Raw genomic sequence first — 20,380 nt, forward strand, 5'->3', positions numbered from 1 at the left:
CATCTCCTCCCCCACTCACCCATTGTACTCTATGCTACTCTCTCCCCACCCCCACTCTCCCCTAGCTTATCTCTCCACGCTGCAGGCTCTCTTCCTTTATTCCTGATGAAGGGCTTTTGCCCGAAACGTTGATTTTGCTGAAGCTCCTCGATGCTGCCTGAACTGCTGTGCTCTTCCAGCACCATTGATCCAGAATCACTCATTGTCTGCTGAGTGAGCTCATTCCAGCTGAAGCCACTGTGAGATGCTACCATCACCCTCTGTGCATTTTGACAAGTGGGGGAAAACAAAAAAGCTGTCAAGAATACGCTTTATTATTTAATTGCTCCCCCTAAAATGCATGCTATTTTGTCATGGGAGGAAAAGGGTCAGGTTTATGCCTTAATAGCTAAATAGGCTGTCCACACTTTCTGTTGACTCTTGCCATGAGGTTTGAATGAGGTACTAGAGAGCTGTTGGTGCCTATGGAACTATATTCCAGCATGAATCAGGCCCGTAGGAACAGAGTGAAAAAAAGAGTTGCCAAAAATTGTACAGATGAATCTTATTTCAGCATTTTGGGAATTATTGAGGGTGCAGTTACCGTAAGAAGGACATAACCCCTCAAACTTGACAGGCAAAGTCCATGAATTTAAGATCAAGACCAATAATACATATACCAAACGTATCTAATGTTGAAATATGATGCCTTTTTTTAAAACCTAATGTTCAGGTGATGTTTTATTCCTCCCTTTTCTGGCCACAGTCAGTTCAATCCCTCGCTCTCATGCTTTTTGCCAAGAGTCAGTCGGTTGAATTCCTGGCAGCATCTCGTCATTTGGTGAGAAATGAATCCAGGCAGTAACAGCCTTCACGAGGCCGAAGAGCTAGTGAAAGCTTTCTTTGGAGGGGGAAGGGCCGGCCAGAGTAGGTGCCAATCAGGAACTTACGTGGCCAGCAGCAGGTCTTTCCCAGAATCAAGGAGCATGGGGCATAAAATTCTGCCCCATGATAGTCATTGGTCAGCAGCTGATAGCTCTCCATTGCCACCTGAAAGGGTAGCAACAGCTGGCAATGTGCCAAACTAGAAGTCCAGGATTGCTGAGGACCCCAGGCCAAAGGCGAATGAGGGCATAGCAGGGAATGTGGTTGCTGGCTGGGGAGAGGGCAGGAGTTTGGAGGAAATGGTGGTTGTCAGCACATCCCTCCCCAAACCCACCCACCCCCTTTCTGATGGCAGGATCCTTGATCAGGCAATGATTACCTTTGCAGAAAGGATTACCACTGCTTCATGAGCCTTAAACAAATCCAGTAAGAGTTTGATGCTTGGGTTCCGCAATCACCAACAGCAATAGACTGGGCCCTTAAAGTGGGTTCTAGTGTCAACTTAAGCACCTCAATTGGCATCACAGCAAGAAGACTGTCCGATTAGTCTTCCTCTCTTGGATATAATCGCAATGACAAAGTAGTGCAGTCCACACCTAAAACAGCAGCCTTTCATCCAAGTAAATGTCCCCCCCAAACCCATTCTCACCTCACAGGAGGGCATTAAATTCTACCCTTATCTCTTATATCATTTCCAGGAGCTTCGGGTATGAGACAGTGAGAGAAATGCATTTTAAGATGGAATGACTTGAGCATCATATTGTGCTCATTGCAGGATTCAATCTCAGCCTCCAAATGCCTGTCTTCAATGAGGGAACATTGTATTCCTGCTGAGGCAGTCTTTAGATGTAGGAACCACTAAAAGTAGAGACCCAGCTGTTGTGCAACAGCGGCCCGATGTGGATCTGTATCTGGCCTCCTCAGAAGAGGCGGGGGGAGACATGACGCAGCTCCAATCAGCATAATCTTGCTGTCTCTTCATTGACTTGTTCAAAGATGTCTGAACAGGGTCAGTCCTCTGTTCTCTCAACTACATGATACAGTGGAACCTAGCTAAGTGGCTATTTAGATCTCTGGGTGTTCAGTGATAAAAGAGGTCCACCTTGTCATACAGATTAGGAATATCTGAAGCTCAGTTCCAACCAAAGGTAAAAGTTAGTCAATTACAACTTTTATACTAAATGACCTCAGTGAGCCTGCCTAAAATCAGCTCACTCAGCATGAACAATTTTATTTACTCATCGTTAAACTGGGAAACTGGTGTAAGGTGAGAATGTAGAATACAGAACCACAGAGTTCAAAAGATCAGGAAAGAAAACAAAGAGTTCACAAAGAAGTGATTTGTCACATGCCTGAGGAATGAACCATATACAGTTTGTGGTTGGAGTGGAGTGCTGCCACCAATTATCTATTTTGTATTGTATCTAGAAGCCTATTTGGTTAGCAATAGTCGAGAATAAAACACTCAGAGTCTTAACAAGTACAGGCACTGGTCTTAACCTCATGATGCAGTTTATTGCATGATAGGAATAGGCACAATTTACATTGGCTAGTTAGACATAATTGCTAATACTAACTAGGGGTAAAGATGACGCATTCAATCCCCATCTAGAGCTGGACTCCTGGATCTCCATTCCAGACTGAATTAATTGTCAAATTACATCTTAAAACAAGTCTTAAACATTAACCCTTTTGAAACGGTCACATAATCCTAAATCTCACTAAGCTTTTCTCTCCCTAGTGAACATTCTTACATTCAGGTATATAACTACTTCAACATTTACTACAACCCTATCATCGTTAAAATCTGATGTCACAAATTCAGACACGTGGGGGTTTCTCTACTCTTCCGGAATGCACGTGCTGTAAACTAGGAATATTCTGATTTTCTGGGATTCTTTGTCGATTGGAGGATCATTTATCTTTTGGATGTTGTTAAACCTGGTAATTTGTCTATTTACATATCTGCAGCGTGCTTAATCTGCAGAATTCCCTTTGCAGAGAAACACTCCCCAGCTAACTCATGCCCCAAACATGATCTGCAGGACCATTAATCTCATGAAAGTCCACCAGGGATGATGGTTGCTCTCTTTTTTCTTTGTATTATCTTGGATTTTCGGGTCAGGGAATTTCTCCTGTTAGACCATGTAGTGAACCTGAGCACATTGGTGTAGCTATCACAAAGTCATATGCAGCTCATCTTGATTTTCTTCAGCCAAGTCACCATTCTCAATCTGCTGGTACACACCCCATGTTGAAGTATGTAAGCTCTTCACCTCAATCATTTGAGCTGTTTGCACATCAACATTCCTCTTCTGTAAATGCCTTCCTGGTGAATGAAATATTTTCACAACCTCAATCATGGTGCTAGAGGATGCTGCTTATTTAGCATCATCTTTGTCACTGATATTGACAATCTTTTTTGAAAGGTGAAGAACTGAAAAGTTGCTCCCAAACTAGTCCCAGCAATGGTGGCTCTTTTGCATTAACATTTTTATGCAATTAAGTATTTGGCTTACTGCTACTCTGAAACAGTGGTGCTTCTGCACCCCTTCTAGAAGTCTCCTATAATGTGCCATTTGTTAGTAATATTTCAGCATTGCTGTGCCTTCAAATTTTCTGGTTCCATAGTGGTGACACTGACTCATTATAAATGCTATTTGTCCAACTCCTTTATTAGCTTGTCACATTGTGTGTATAGCATTAGTACATTATAAAGTGAATAGGTTCTGTTGCTCTCCTGTAGTAATATTATCCCTCACCTTCAAGATTTGTCTGCAAGTCTTCCTAATTTCTGTTTCAGTACAAAGTGAACAACTTTCTCCAAAGTCAAATCATCTTTGTTCTGTAATAAATCCGATAAAGATTCATCAATAATGGCAGCAACAGTTATGACACTTATGAATTTGATTTCAAATTTCCACAATCACAGTTTTTCCCAAACTTAGAGAAGTCATTAATGAAATTATATACATATTCCCCTGCATGCTGAAGTGTTCTGTTAAATTTTGACCTTTTAAGAATTTTATTTGTTCTAAGGTTAAAGTAATTGTCAGAAGCTTGTGGAACTTCTTCAAAAGTATCTATGTATTCTTTTAGATTTTGCTAATTTATACTGTAGGTTCTACTAATCTAACAGTGTATTTACTTGTTCAGCTTGAGACCAAGTATTTAATTTTGAAGCAGTTCTTTATTTTAAGAACAGTTTTCTCCAAATAGTTAATCCTGCATTCTGTTTGACTTACTCTGGCATTAAGTCTTTGAAGCAGTATTATTTCACTTGCCATTTTCTTCTTCGTGTGGTTATTTATTCTTAATACTATAGAATGGTTTCAATTTGTAGCATTTCAAAGCTGCTTTAACTCTCTTGTTTTACTGTCTTTTTAAGCTTTTAAACTTGTATTATAACAATGTTGTATTCTTGTCTAATAGATTACTAGAAAACTGTGTCCTTGTACGGCTTGTTGAGTATTTTCCCTGTGAATAGTAGGTGCTCCTTATATCTTTATCCTTCCCAGTCTGATCTTTTACACCACTAATCTAAATTTTTGTTTACCCCATGCTACAGAGCCCTTTATTCCTAGAGCTTTGAAATGATTGTTTCCCAGCCAAATGTCCATTTAGTACTGTCCTTATAAATCCTTCATAAATATTCTGTATCTGCTAAGTGAGAGCAATTTATTTTTCGACTGTATGCAACCATTTGGCAGCTGGAGGTCAGGGGGAATGCTGCCACAAATCCTTCTTGCCATATTAACCATGTTGAACAGAATTACTAAAACGATCAGGAGCCAGAAAGGACTTAGCGTAGCCAATTAGAATCTAGAGTTGGACTCCTCATTCTCAATCCAAAACTGAATGAAATCATTAGATTGAATGGAGCACAATGCAGTCTGTAACATTGACCATATCAGAACCATTCATTATCTTTTATAATAGCAATGTCAAGTTTGGATTTCAAAAACCTGAAAATTGCTGGAAGTTAATGACTTATATAATTTTCAGGTTCTAGAAAGAATGAGTCTCAATTTTTACAGAATGAAGATATACAGTAAAGCAGAAAGTGGTTTAGGACAGCATCAATACAAATTAGGAGAAACAAAGCAATAAAGATTGGGGACCGTGGACCAGGATTATATAAACAAAAGATTTGTGTTGGAGAGAAACACGGCTGTGGGTGAGAGAAGGGTTGTCTATCAGATGACAATGTTTTCGTTACATTTACATCTTGCCCATGTTTGTGAGGTGCTAATACCTCAAAAATGGAAGTAGTCTTGAGACAGACTTTAACTTTACAAAGTATTACAAGGTGCTTTGGAAAAACAAAATGTCTTTCTTTTGAAAGGAAGGTGAACTCACATACTTCTTGCAGGTAACTTGAGCAATGGAGGAGACAGGAATTCTGTTTGACACCACAAGAGAGTGAATTCAATAATGGTGCTACGATGAAATGTGGACCCACAAAGGGTAAGAGGTGACAGCTGCTGGTTAGATGAGCAAGCAACACAAATACTTTTTGAATCATTTAAAAGTCTTCCCACTTCAGGGACAGAGGAGATCAAGAGCTGGAAATGTGTTGCTGGAAAAGCGCAGCAGGTCAGGCAGCATCCAGGGAACAGGAGAATCGACGTTTCGGGCACAAGCCCTTCTTCAGGATTCCTGAAGAAGGGCTTGTGCCCGAAACGTCGATTCTCCTGTTCCCTGGATGCTGCCTGACCTGCTGCGCTTTTCCAGCAACACATTTCCAGCTCTGATCTCCAGCATCTGCAGACCTCACTTTCTCCTCAGAGGAGATCAAGACTCAGGCACTGCGCTTTCAAATATCTGGATGTCTTGAGGACTGAGGGCTGAGGACTGAGAACGAAAAATAAATTGATGAATATTTTGTTTAATTATATGAAAAAGAGTGGATAGGTTAAGCAGTGAGTGAAGACAGAATGATGAAGGAATAATGGAAGGAGTACTGAGCATTGAGGAAGGCCCAAGGCGATGAGAAAAAAATTCTGTCAACAATACATAGAGAGTGATCTGAGGCAACACTAGACAACTAATAAATGCAGAGCTTTGATGTGAGATCGTATGAAAAATTATATATACTCTGGGAATTTAAGCAAATGATGAATAATCCAAACTATGCAAGAGTTTGCATAACATGCATAACATGGTCTGCAAATTCATCAATGAAATGGCTATGCCTTAAAACCATACATGTGATAGTCATTAGGGCTGAACTTTCAAATTATATATTCCATAGAACATTAGAAAGTGCTTTTTAAGTGCAGCAGAGAAATTAGGCAAAGGTTAAGGATGTGTTGAACAAGAGCAAATTTCCAAAAAAAGAGTGAAAATGATTGAAGAGAAGTGTACATTTACAGGATACATTTCAAGGCAAGCATCTTGAGAACAATGATACATCAATTACTATATCTTGTAGGAGTATAGTTGGCAAAGAAAAACATAGGTTTGACAGGAAAATCACTTGATATTTAATGTTTGTAAATACTGAAGTTATGGACAGTAATTCTTGTCAATATCAATAAGATTAGAGTTGAAAAATAAAGATGGGTTAAAATAATCATCATTTCCTTTTGAAGAATTAATCACGTGAGAAAGAGGATTCACAAAAATTGTGAGAAATAAATTTGCGTTGTTATCGCTAGTTAGGAAAGCAGATGGATCCTTTCTAATAGAGATATTCAATTTGATTTTGAAATTTAGACAGATATTATTAGAAACATAATAGAGACAGCTGATAAATTTAGTGTAGTGAAGGGCATAGCTGATATGTCTATGACATATAATAGCTTAGGCATACTAAAATAATTCTGTGATTCTGTGGATTGGGAATTGGAATGTGAAGTGCAATGGAAATCAAAAGGGAAAAGATGATTCAACCTAAATACTGAGCAATGATGACATTAACAGAATGACCATTTGGTTGTGCTTCTGATGTTAAGAAGGTGGATTGAGAGGTGTGCAGGAGATGTCTGGATTGCTGAAGCATCCAAATGTTATCCCAAATCCCAGAATCACGGCGTCATTGTTTCAGAAGCATTAATTGTAATAAATCAACAGAAGGCCTAGTTAAAAAGTCATGCATTAAGTTTTTGATATCTGCTCGTTAATTACAATCCTATAATACACTTGGAGCACAAGGCTGGAGTCTGGTGATCATCATTCTTTCAGCAACTATATTCATTTCTAGACCAGGATATTTGCGAAAAGACTAATGGGAGCACTCAGTGACAATGTAGTGGTAAAACAGCTATTTTTACATTTATTATGAAAATTGCTGGAACATAGATCAACATTTTTGTTGTATTTTGTTCGAATCTATTAAAATTAACTGCTCTCTCAATCTGTCCTGCCACCTTCAATAATCTGTGCAAATATACACCCAGGTCTCTCTACTCCTGCACCCCGTTTAGAATTGTATGCTTTATTTTACATTGTCTGTCTAGGTTGAAGGGCAATCCAGGCCACCGGTGAAGTATGTTGGAGGGTGGGAGGGGGTGGTGGGTTTCACAGTGGGCATCATAATGGAAGGGGAATAGGATTTGGGTGTCAGTAGGCTCCCTCACCCTGATGTCTCATACTTCAATCAGACACTGAGGGCTTTTGAACATACCAAAATACAAAGATAGCAAGGTGACTGCATTTTTTTAGCAGGGCAACAGGGCTGTCTGAGCTGGGTTAATCCCGGCAGCTGAAGGATGAGGCCGTTAATTAAGTAGTTGTTAATTAGCTAATTGCGGCTTCAACCGACTGTTGGGCTAGAAAATCAATTAGGGGCTTCTCACCCACAAATATTTCATACAGAGGCAGGGAGGTCATGTGGTTCAGATATGCCACCATCCCACCTCATGAAATGCCCTTTGTGCCTCAAAGCTTGCTATCAGTGGCAGCCATCATCTTTGCAGAATTCAGATCCACCTCTCCAACTGTACAGTGAAGGAGGAGCTTATCCAGTTCCAGGGAGATAACTACAATTGCACAATTGCTAACTTTCACTGCTTCTGATCAAGGTGACAGTTTCTCTACATGCACGTGAGTGCACAAAATATCTGCACTCATCCAATCTCCAACTCACAGATCTGGCAATGCTTTGACAGCTCTATTAGTGTAAAATTTGGCTTTTGTTGATGTTTGTTTTTTCACTTTGATCTTGTCATTCATTTCTGTTCTGATTTCTGACCTCAGTAGTTTTTAATCTATTCGAAGAGTAGTCTGGCTGTGACTTGACAGTAGTCACTAGAATAGATAACTTGCCTTGCCTTCAGAACATGTGTTTCTCCATTCCAGGATAACCTTGTATGCATCAGTGCTGGATGTGGTTGATTTTTTTTTGTGATCCCTTTGATAATTTGCAACATGACCTAAGCTCTGCATCTGACAGGAGCAATGCACAGGTGACGGGTCATTCTGAATTGCTCAATCAGCAAGGCACCTGAACTCTTAACTCACAAACCAAGGACTATTGTCATTTATCACAATGTCAGCAAAGTCACATCAAATGAATGTGCTGTTGGTCACTCTACTGTCTCACTGGTGGTTGAGGATGTCAGCTTGTAAATATCCCAGGAGTCTGAGTGTAGTGAACTGTGACAAGGAGATCAATCTCATGGGAGTGAAGAGGTCTGCTCCAAGCTTCATCTACAGCCTTTTTGGGATATGATAATCCATGATGGTTCTTTTTGCTTGCTTAATTTAATATTAATGACACACACTGCAATCACTGAAGGGGTCATTGATCTCACTGCTCAGGTTTAGTCAATGGAGCAATTCTCTTGCTTTCTTTAGATTAGATTACTTACAGTGTGGAAACAGGCCCTTCAGCCCAACAAGTCCACCACACCGATCCTCCAAAGAGCAACCCACCCAGACCCATTCCTCTACACCTAACACTACGGGCAATTTAGCGGGGCCAATTCACCTGACCTGCACATTTTTGGACTGTGGGAGGAAATTAGAGCACCTGGAGGAAACCCACGCAGACATGGGGAGAGTGTGCAAACTCCACACAGACAGTTGCCTGAGGTGGGAATTGAACCCAGGTCTCTGGTGCTGTGAGGCAGCAGTGTTAACCACTATGCCACCGTGCCGCCCGTAGTTTAATATTAATGACACACACTGCAATCACTGAAGGGGTCATTGATCTCACCGCTCAGGTTTAGTCAGTGGAGCAATTCTCTTGCTTTCTTTAGATGAGACAAAATTCTTCAAAGGCTTGCATCAATGCACTTTAGCATTATTTTTTCTTTTAGGGATAATGACCCTAATCCCTTTATCCAAGATACTACCTTCAGCCACCACGTCATCTCAAAAGTGATTCATGTGTGAAATGAGCTGCCAGAGGAAGTGGTGGATTCAGGTACAGTTACAACATTTAACAGACATTTGAGTAAGTACATGAAGAGGGAAGGTTGGAGGGAAATGGGCCAAACACAGGCAAGTAGAATTAGTTCAGTTTGGAAACATAGTCAGCATGGACTAGTGGGACAACAGGGTCTGTTCTCATGCTGTAAGACTATCTCAACATGTCTAATACTCTCTTCCAGCAATCAGAGTGTCCTTGATGGCCAAACTTTCAGGTCATCTTTTCATTGCAACTGCCTGAGATATATGAAGATTTACATCATGTTGTATAAGTTGTTTAATCTGCTTTTTGTCTGTCAGATTCTGTTTAGCTACCAATGGTCTGTGAAGGGTGACCAGTTTAAGATTTTGTCCTATTTCAGCCAAGGTGAGGGATTTTGCTCTGAACTGCTGATTTCTTTGCTTTCCATTGTTTTGGGCTCTCAGCTTAGTTTGTCCTCATGGTTGAGCACTGTTCCATTAAAGAACCCCAACTTTAACTTCAACAGCTTTCTCTTTGGGTCACCATCTTTGTATTGAGGTCAGCCGGGTGGACCTCATGGAATACGGGTTCCCTGATTGGGGTTGTTAATCTGGTCCAATCAAGAAGCCTGACTGACAGATAAGACAGGCGAGTCTATGTTAGAGCCCGGGTGTCCTTGGAGTAGGAGCAAGTGGTCTCCACCAACACCCTGGAGTTGTTCAGGGAGAGGTGGGCGCCCAGGGAGTGGAGTACATTATTTCCCCCTCCAATTCTATTTTGATTTAGTCCCTACCCTCCCCTCCCCTTCACTGTTTTGATCACACAGCATTGCCCTTTGATGTGAAGGGCAATGTTTGTCACTGGCCACTCGGGTGTTTTCCTATATTCCTGGTGGTGGAAATTGAAGAAAGATTTGTGCACTTTGTGTCTCTCTGTGTCTCACACCTGCACACACACACCATGGGTGCTGGGGAAAAAATAAGCACGACCACAGTTAGGCGGTAGTGTGGGAGTTAAATTTAAAGAAAAAAAGATAAACAGGGGTGTCAGATATCCTAAAAAGAAAAAGAAATGGAGTGCCAGACACCCTGTTCACTCTGAGAGCTGGCTCTTGAGGGAGCTGGATCAGTGTGTGCATGTTCAAGGACTCTCCTCCTTGAAGGTGTCTGAGAGGACTGTCTTTGGACCAGCTGCCCCACAATCTGAGAGGAAGGAAGGAAGAGGAGGAGGAGGAAGAAGAAGAAGGATGAGGCAGAGGCAGAAGGAGGTGGGAGTTGTGAGTCCTGGGCCTGCTTTTGGAGCTGCAGCCTGGGCCTCACTCAGGCCAAGGGAGTGTTGCTGCTGACCTAGGGCCCACTCCCACCGCTGGTCTCTGGGACCCCGCCAGGACCTGCCTCAGCTGCTACTGCTTGGGGCCTGCCTCACTGCTGCTGCCTGGGACTCGCTTTGGGGCCACTCCCAGGACCTCCACCAATGCTGCTGCTGTTAGAAGCCCACCTCCACTGCTGCTGCCTGGGACTAAATTTTGGGGCTGCATGGGACTTGCCTTGGGGACCCTCCACAACAGGTCTGCCCCAACTGTTGTGACTAAGGGCCTGCCTAGCACTTGCCTGAAGCCTGCCTCAAACACTGCTGTTGCCTGAGGCCTGCCTCCACCATCGCTGCCTGGGACTCGCCTCGGGCCCCTCCCCACAACCTCCACCACTGCTACTGCTGGAGGCCCACCTCCACCGCTGAAAAAAAAGAAAAAAAAAGACAGGAGAGTCTACGTTAGAGCCCGGGTGTCCTTGGAGAAGGAGCACGCGGTGTCCACCAACACCCTGGAGTTGTTCAGGGAGAGGTGGGCGCAGCAGGGAGTGGAGTGCATTATTTCCCCCTCCAATTCTATTTTGATTTAGTCCCTGTCCTCCCCTTCACTGTTTTGATCACACAACATTGCCCTTTGATGTGAAGGGCACTGTTTGTCACTGGCCACCCAGGTGTTTTCCTATCTTCCTGGTGGTGGAAACTGAATAAAGATTCATGTACCTTGTGTCTCTCACTGTGTCTCACACCTGCACACACACACCATGGGTGCTGGGGAAAAAATAAGCACTACTGCAGTTAGGCGGTAGTGTGGGGGAATGAGAAAAAAAAGGGAAACAGGAGAGTCAGACATCCTGCTCACTCGGAGAGCTGGCTCTGACAGAGCTGGATCAATGACAAGTACTCTTCCTGTGTAAATAAAGGGTGACTTAGTGACACGATACTGGCCTCTCTGGAGTTATTTTAAACTTGAGCAACTTTACTCAAGTCTATGAGTTTATGATGTTGCAAGTAGCACCAGTATCTATCTAACACTTGATATTAACTTGATGCTATCCTTCTGCATTCATCATATCAACAGTAACAACCCATTTATTTAACAAGCAACCATTCTAGGGTGTGGAATGAGTCATCAGAATCATTGTTTAGCATCTTTCCAACAATCGTTTTTATGGGTTTGTTTTAATTTTTCTGAGGAAAACATTTGTGGACAAAGTTGTTGAGCACCTTGCAATTACAGCAATGCTTCCACAACCCTACTTCCCCACCCTTTAAAATGCTTCCATTTCCTTGGTGGTTTTTTAAAAATAGAATCCCTACAGTGTGAAATTAGGTCATCTAGCCAAACAACTCCACATGCAGTCTCGGAAGAGCCTCCCAACCAGGCCCATTCCCCTACACTATCACCCTACATTTCCCATGGCTAACACACCTAACTCATGCCTCCCTGGCCACTACAGAGTAATTTAGCATTGCCAATCCACCTAACTTGCACGTTCTTGGACTGTGGAAGGAAACCGGAGCATCCGGAGGAAACAGGGTAAATGTCGCCTGAGGGTGGAATCAAACCTGGGTCCCTGGCTACTGTGCCAACCCCGTTATATCCTCAACAGGTTTTACATCCAAGACTTTGGCCTTGGTCTTTCTGCTGTGCCTTCTGTAAATTGTGCTTCCATCATCTTCATTGGCTTATGCTTGGAAGTCTTGATTGCCTCTCATAGTGCAAATGTGTGTCAGTTCTTGCATTAATACTGTCCAGTTAATGATTTAACACCTTAAAGCTTCTGTACATGTCAATAGTTCCCTTGAGAATTAGTTTATCTTCCCTTGGCACACATGCTCTCACAACAGGATCTCTCATCCCTCAGACAATCTTACTTCTGATGAGGTGAACGTTTAGTTGCCCAAACTTACAGGAATCAGCTAGACATCTCACTGCTGTCACTAATCAATATTTGCGACATCTCATTGCTGTCACTAATCAAGATTCTATCTCCTGAGCTTGATGTTAATGCTTAACATTCATAAATAACATTATCAGAAGGTTCAGAGTGAACTTTCAAAGCATCCAAACTTTCTCCTGTTTGGCTTTTCTGCTCTTAAGTGAAGACTATGAAGAACACAACTTGAGGAACTCTTGTCCCAGCATTGCGTATAGAGCTATTACTCTCACCTTTTCAAGTTTCTCATTCAACTCAATAGCAATCTTAATCATTCTGCCATTGAGATGTGGACTATTACCAGTTCACCTTCAATTTCTCTTCATGTTTACCAGATCATATACTAAAAAATTCAAAGCCATAATGACTCATACAGATGTCCTATACAAATTTGGAAATCAAGGTTTTAATTAATCGTTGTGTTTTAAAAAAAGTATTGATTTTCCTACAGCTGTCAAAATCAAATCAATCCCAGCTGCACACTTGGGAGACCAGGTTCCTTGTGGTGGGAAAATGCCTTCTGCTCTGAGACTTGTGTTTACATATGATGACACAGACATCACATGACTATTGCAGTCCTCAGTGTACAAAGGCATTTTTCCAAACATCCTGTAAAGTTTCACAATTAGAGAATCATTATGGATACTTGAATTTCACATCAAGGTAGACATATATAAAAATGTAAAAATGAAGGATGCCAGGATAATTTATATTGGCAGAGATTAATTGATTTGGTTGCAGCCAAAATAAAGCAAGAGTTGATTCAAAATCTCACCATACAGAGACTTAAAACCATGTACTATTGTTGAAACATAATACTTAACCATTAGGATCAGATTCATCTTATAGAAGATTGCTTGCTGACTATTTCACGTTGGAAAAATGCCACAGCAATATTAATCTGACACTCAACTACTTGCATGTGAGTGAGTGACCACACAGTGAGAATGATTTTCATCTCAAGCAAGACAGAACTGGGCATAGACGGCAAGCCCACACACAAACAGTGGCTCCCCCTGTACCTGGGAATGCATACTTCCCCCATCTTGTTTGCATTTCAAACTAATTGCACTATTGTCTGAACTCTTAATAGTACTCTGATATGCTGCCAGTGATTTTTTTAAAGACAAATTGTGTCAGGCAAAGTCTGTTGCCGTTTGATTTTTAAACTTAGGCTTTCTCCTGAAAACTGCATCACCATTTTCATCACTTTCTGTGAAAAGGTCTTTTTTTTAATTTTGGGCTTACCAAGGTGAGGGATGACAGTGCCTGGGAAATAGGACATCTTCTCAACTCCAGCATCCCATGTCAGCATCAAGCATTCCTTGTCAATTACAACACAGGCCCGACAGTTGTAAAGCCTGTTGTCAGATACGGCCCAGTGTCGCCTCAGAGACGAGGCAAGTGAGGTACTGTCACACCTGGAAACTTGTGATCCACCATGCGCAAGCTGTTCACAAATGTACCAGCTCCAGCTCCGAGTAAATGATGTGGGGAGGGCAGCAGAGGACATTGGGAATGAATGTAGCACTTAGGGTGGCTGTTTATTAAAACAAATAACTCCTTCCCTTGTGGGCCACTAATTGGAGGCAGCACAGCGTGCAGCCAACTGCTTATTTAAGAACTGATCATCCATATCAAAGGACTGCTGCATATGCTAAATAGGAAGTTCACCAACTTTCTTCATGGTCGACAGCTCAGTGTGGTACTGAGTCATATAGAACTGGAAAACATGAGCTCCTAAACTTAATTTAACTCAGGCGGGGGAATAGAAACTGTACAATACGGCCATGGTACTCAAGAGAAGGGAAATGAAATCAGCCAGCATTTGTATTCCAGATAGCTCCTCAGAAAATACATGTGTATGGATTTGGCAGTGTACAGGCTGTGTGCCCTGTTGGGCCCCTCAGTCAAAGTGCTTACCATCAAGGGCAGGTTAAGTGCAGAATATGATAAATAGCCACTAGCCTGCCCTCTGAAACACTGGTGAAACTATACACCAGCAGGGGCTATTGACTTCATGAAAGGAGGCAAGAAAGTTGAAAAAAAACCCATAAAGCTGTCCAACTGCAGACTGGAACTGCCAGAATGCCATTTAGAAGCTTTGTTTTAAAGTAATCAAGATGATAATTTCATCAAATCCACACAATCACAGTTATATGCAATCAGTTGAACCAATGAAGCTGATAACTAATTAATCCATTGCAAATCTTGCATCACTCAAGTACTTACATTTCAGAGTGATCTGCTGGATAAACTACTAATTGATTGATAATCTCAGTGTTATCTTTTTAATTATTTCCCTTTGTTTTATGTTGGTTTCTAGCAACAAGCCTCATTTAAGACAACGTACAATCAATAACTGGGGCACTTGTGGTGCAGTGATAGCGTCCCTACCTCTGAACCAGGAGTGCCCTGGATCAAGTCTCACCTGCTTCAGAGGTGCACGATGATATCTCTGATTAGGCTGTGTAGAAGGTACTTACACCTAATCAATAGGGCACTGTCCCTACCTTTGAGCCAGGAGGCATGAGTTAAAGTCACATCTCCTCCAAGTGTGTATCATAACATCCCTGAAGAGATTGATTAGAAAATATCTGTGCAGTGAAGGTGTCCCTATCTCAGGACTAAGAGGCCTGAGTTGTTCCAAAGGTGTATTCCAGCTCATTTGAACAGGTTGATTAAAACAACTTTGGATACTTTTCCAGATATCTGTGGGGAAGTACGGTGGCTTAGTGGTTAGCACTGCTGCCTCACAGCCCTGGGGTCCTTGGTTCGATTTCAGCCTTGGGTGACTATCTGTGTGGAGTTTGCACATTTTCCCTCTGTCTATGTGATTTTCCTCCCACAGTCCAAAGATGTGCAGGTTAGGTGAATTGGCCATGCTAATTAGGTGCAATAGTCAAAGGGAAATGGGTCTGGGTGGGTTACTCTTCGGAGGGTCGGTGTGGACTTATTGGGCTGAAGGGCCTGTTTCCACACTGTAGAGAATATAATCTAATCCAAAAAAAATGTCTGAACGGTGTGATTTTAAAGAAAATCTATGGAATCCTTACGAGGCAGACATCCTTATACCTGAAAAATCAAACGTCCATTACAAATGGACAAGTTGTTTGTGAGAGGCATGTTCTTTTTGTGGAACTCTGCTGGAGCTTTCTGATGTGGAGTGTAATCCATCAAAATGATCATCTTGACTTCCCTGCATTGATTAGGCTAATTCTAATTCAACCACCATAATGCTCCAAATAAAAGGACTGCAAAACCTATTTAGGTACAGGAGTACTGGGCTTTACTGGTGCTTACCAAAGGGGAGTGTGATACTCACTAAACTGATCACCAGAGTTCCTACGATGATTAGAACAATGAAAATGTAGCCACCACAATCCCTTGATTAAATCGTATTCTCTTTGCATCAATTTTGTGACATTGCATTAGCACTTGGAACATAGCTAAGTACAGTAATGGTTTAGGAGAGCTAAAAAGAATTTCAAATTAATGGAAATGTAGGAAGCTGGGAGTCGAGCGCCTCATTTGTTTCTCCCAAGTTTTGGCTCTTTTCAATCAACATTTGAAGCAAGCGAACTCAGATGTCTTCTTCCAGATGGCCACGGAGAAAGATTAAGAAGGTGGAGGAATATCTGTGACAACAATCTGGGACTGTACAGCATGGCCACTGCTGCTACAGCAAAATCCTCATCTTGCTGTTACACATGTGGACAATTTGGCCGGTTTACATTGGTCCATACCTTTCTGACACCTGTTTGATCAACAGTGCAATTAGCTCTCATTCAATGTAAAAATCAACACCACAACTTTGATCCGGTGGATTAATGGACTAACTAGTAAAGCAAACTCCACAGTAATTTTAAAATTTGAAGAAGTTGCTTATGAGCATATATGAATGGGATAGCAAAATCATTATCTCAAAGTCTATTTTGATCGGTGGTACTTCTATATTGCAACCCCGCAGAAGGTCTGGTTTCAAATTCCACCAGCCCCACATCACTGTCAAAACGTACCTGAACAGGTTGATTAAAATAACCACGACTAATAATTGGATGACAGGCACCCCACTTTACTGTTTATAGAGATCTACCACTTACCAGTCCCACAAATATTTCACACTGATTTTCAGAATTTAGTTCAGTTGTCAGGTTTCTAGCGACCTGGAAACTGAAGGGCCAATTGTTCACCAAAACAAGAAAACCTGGTTTTGGTTTACTGGCAGTTGGCAGTTTTCAAAACAGTTGAGGAATGTGAGCAATGGACAACACTGTATTGCGACCAATGTGGGCTGAAATATGCAACTTTGACGAATGGCTGTGGTGCAGCAAAAGTCAAATGCATTACACCTTTATCTCATTAAACCTGTTGAAATGAGCACTCAAAAGAAATGGAGTATGTTGGAATAAAAAGAAAGATTGTCAAAGATTGTTCATAACCCAACCGTCTACTAAATGTCTGGATACTGTGTTCAGAAGTGGAGGGTATCAGAATGTAAGCAAGGCAAGAGTCAGAGGGCAGAGCCTAACAAGTAAAGATATGTTGATTCTTTACCCCTCCTGATTCTTGGAATATATCAATTCTGATGAAATAGAGACAGTTTACGCTTGAAGAAATTTCTTGTTTTCACATGAACTGCAGCAACAAACCGTTTCAGTCAACAGATTGTCACCACCCCTTGAGAATATTCATAACAGGTTTGGCTTACGGAACAGAGTTATGCAAAATATTTTTCAATTTATTCTTCGAGATGAGCCAGTGACGATAACAGTCTTAACTGCTGTTGATTTAAAATCCTCAAACCTATTTTCAAATATCACACATTTGTTTTAACATTGCATATGTTAATGTCATGTGGGAAATGACGAGTGGATTATTACAAGTTTGGTAAGCAGTGAAATCCCACTGGACAAACACATTGATCAAAACTTTCAATATACAGTGTTAGTGTAGATATTGCCCTCTAGTGGTCAGGTAATACATTGGTAACTATGCACCAAAACATGGAGTAATTTTTATTGACTAACTGAGGCTTTAAAAAGCTAAAAGGTGGCCAATGTAGAATCTTAAGGTTTAACAAGTCTTTACTGCAAGAGACCATCTTGGTAAAGGAGCCGAAGCTAGCTACTTTCAAGTATAATTTTTTTTTGGAATCTCTTCAAACAACATTCCTCTCACCTAAAATGCCCACTAGAACTCAATAATGAAATAAATGCACTGTGGCATTTTAATCAGCTAATTCCTCATCTCACCTCCAACCAAACATGTGGGAGTAAACGCATCACTGATTTTGATTTCAAGAGCTACTTAAAGGGATACTCACCATTTAAAGGGATACTCACCATTTCATGACCATTGCTGCTGAAGCTGTGATGGGCACGTCTGAAACACATCAGGAGACTTTCTGGGACACTTTATCAAGACTTCACCAACACTCGAGCAAGATTTACTTCGGAAATTCTTTGAGGACTTCACCTAAAAAGAGTAAGTGCTGTGCTACTCCACCTTGTTGGACACCTTGTAGGAGTCACCAGGAGAAAGGGAGTGCTTGGTCATTGGCATCTTGCTAGGGGTCCCCTCATCACCTGGGTAAGGAACGGGCTAGTCAGAGCAGCAACAGCCACTGCATGAGAAAGGGAGAGGAGCAGGAGGAGGTCGAGGTAACATCCCTCACCTGTGGGTACAGGACATTCCTCTTTCCACGATTTCATGTCCAACAGCCTGTGTGTCCAGTCCCTCTTTTTAAAACATGTCACTGTGTTCCAGGCAGTGCTCTCTTACATGTATCATTCCACAAAGACTTGTGGTCTATCAGCATCTCGGTGCTAAATCTGAGGGTTCTGGTTAACACCTCCAGACAGGTTCCAATTAATAGAATCAGCATTTGCAACCAGAATTATGTGCAAATTTTGGAGTTTTAAACAGGCCAGTCTTACTAACATTGTTCCACCTTCATACTTGTGTTCATTCTTTGGTCAGAATCGCCCCAAAGCACTCTGAATGGGAAAATAGACCCAGAAAGAATGTGTGGCTTACATAGGAAAGTTTTTACAAGCAGAGGAGGGAATGCATGTTAAACGTAGCATGTATTATAGATGATTATTACAATGCTCCACATGGGAAATGTCTCAGGGTAGTTTTATCTGACATGCAGCACAGAGCCTCCATACACACACAAACAGGAATGAACTTGTATCAGGCCTTTGGGAATTGGCTGAGAGGTGGGAAGGCTGGCAAAAAGATGCAGGAAGACTTGAAGACATCTTATCCCCACCATGCCATTTCACCAGGGCTGGGAAAGTTGGCAGACATCCACCCACCAAGAGCCTCTTCAGTAGCTAACCAAGGGTCACCTCCTGCCACTGTGGGCATTTTGTCCTCTTGGCTGTGCAGCTGTGGCCATGTGAAAACTCCGGGTATCCTGGCTCCACTTCCCAATTGGTGTGTGTGTGGGTGGGGGAAGCTCGGGTTGGGGGTGTATAATACAGGCAGGAACCCCTGTTTCTCAGTGCTCCGTGGCTCACAGAGGGGGTCCCTCTAACTCCAAGCCTCGTGACACTCAGCCCACCACAACCCCCAACAATCATTGCCTGCCTGTCTGTGGCATCCCCCAAACTCAGTGACCATGCAGAGCCTCCATCCTTCTGTGTTCTCCCATTCTGTCAGAGCAGCCTCAACAATGGCCATCTCTAATGTGGGGTGTTGTGGAGCTGCTGCCATCACCAGGAGTGTGCCTGCTGCCAGCTGAAGTGAGCTGCCCTCTCACTTCCAGTTCCGGTGGAGTATAATTTCCTGCCCAGGGTTTTCACTACATTGCTGATGGAGTAACTACAGTGGAACTGGAACAGCTCTAAGGAATTTTCTTGACAGTTTTTTTGTTTTTTTTTTACACATGCGGAAAAGTGACTTAAGGTCACTTAGTTTTACTAAGTTTTTTAAAATAACGGAGAGAAGCGATAACATTCATATAAAGAAATGTGTAGAAAATAGATGGAATGATAGAATAATACTTAAAAGCAGAACAATCATTCTTACCTTTGGTTTGTACGCGTTCAGCATGGACATTTCGACATTTTGCCCTCTCACAGGTTTCGGCTGGCGTTGGACAACAGGTGTTGACGACTTTTGATTGTTCCGACAAATACAGATGAAGAAGAACAACAGGGCAATTGCCAGGGGAATTGTAACACTGGGGACCAGGATGTAAAGAATTTCCATCTTGCTGTTTTCTTTCGAGTCTGGTTGTGAAGAAAGAAAAAAGTCTTAGTCCCCGTGTAACAAGTTTCAATCCAGTCCACTTTTGCAAGAGTGAAGTGCATGAAACTTGAATTACATCTTTCACGATTTTGGAAAATCTCAAAGTTTGCACAGTCAATGGAGTACTTTTGAACTACTGTTGGGATTCGGGAAAAATAACTGCCAATATTTGTGCATACCATAGCCCCACAAACAACTATCAGATAAACTACCAGGTAACTATTTTAGTGGTGTTGCTTTAAGTGGTTTATGTTGGCCAGGGAAGCAAAAGAACTTTCTTGTTTTACTTCAAAATTGTGCCAATGGGATCATTTATATTTATCTGTCAGGACAGCCAGAACCACAGTTTATCTCATGTAAAGGGCACCACATCAAACAGTCTAGCAATCCTGCTGTATGGTTTTGAAGTCAGTTTAGTTGACATGTTGAGAATATCTGGAGTGTATCTGACACCCTAATCTTCTGCCTCAGAGGCGAGGGGTCTCTCACAAAGCAAAGGCTGACACGTCATGAATAAACTGCAACTAACAGAAGTAATCTGACTTCAGCGTACGTCAAAGGTAAAATATGACATTTTTAAAGTACTTCAGCTTAAAAATCTAACATTGCTCAATACTCCAGCATTGAAAAACAACACAAGACTCCTCCATCCTTCAGGAATAAATCACAAGTA

The 20,380-nt window shown here is 41.9% G+C and overlaps 1 protein-coding gene across 4 annotated transcripts in view; it reads right to left on the reverse strand.

Moving 5' to 3' along the window:
- Window positions 1-20,380, reverse strand: part of ror1 (receptor tyrosine kinase-like orphan receptor 1) — a 301,138-nt gene that overhangs the window by 7,810 nt on the left and 272,948 nt on the right. For 3 of the 4 annotated variants that reach the window (XM_043699447.1, XM_043699446.1, XM_043699448.1), the window contains exon 8: window positions 19,486-19,688. In XM_043699447.1, the coding sequence (XP_043555382.1) occupies window positions 19,486-19,688 (203 nt within the window). Of the gene's footprint in view, window positions 1-16,036; window positions 16,205-17,792; window positions 17,926-19,485; window positions 19,689-20,380 lie in introns of those variants that run through there. The other variant, XM_043699449.1, reaches the window with a different exon arrangement.

Source organism: Chiloscyllium plagiosum, chromosome 11 (genome assembly GCF_004010195.1).
Source record: "Chiloscyllium plagiosum isolate BGI_BamShark_2017 chromosome 11, ASM401019v2, whole genome shotgun sequence".
Classification (NCBI taxonomy): domain Eukaryota; kingdom Metazoa; phylum Chordata; class Chondrichthyes; order Orectolobiformes; family Hemiscylliidae; genus Chiloscyllium; species Chiloscyllium plagiosum.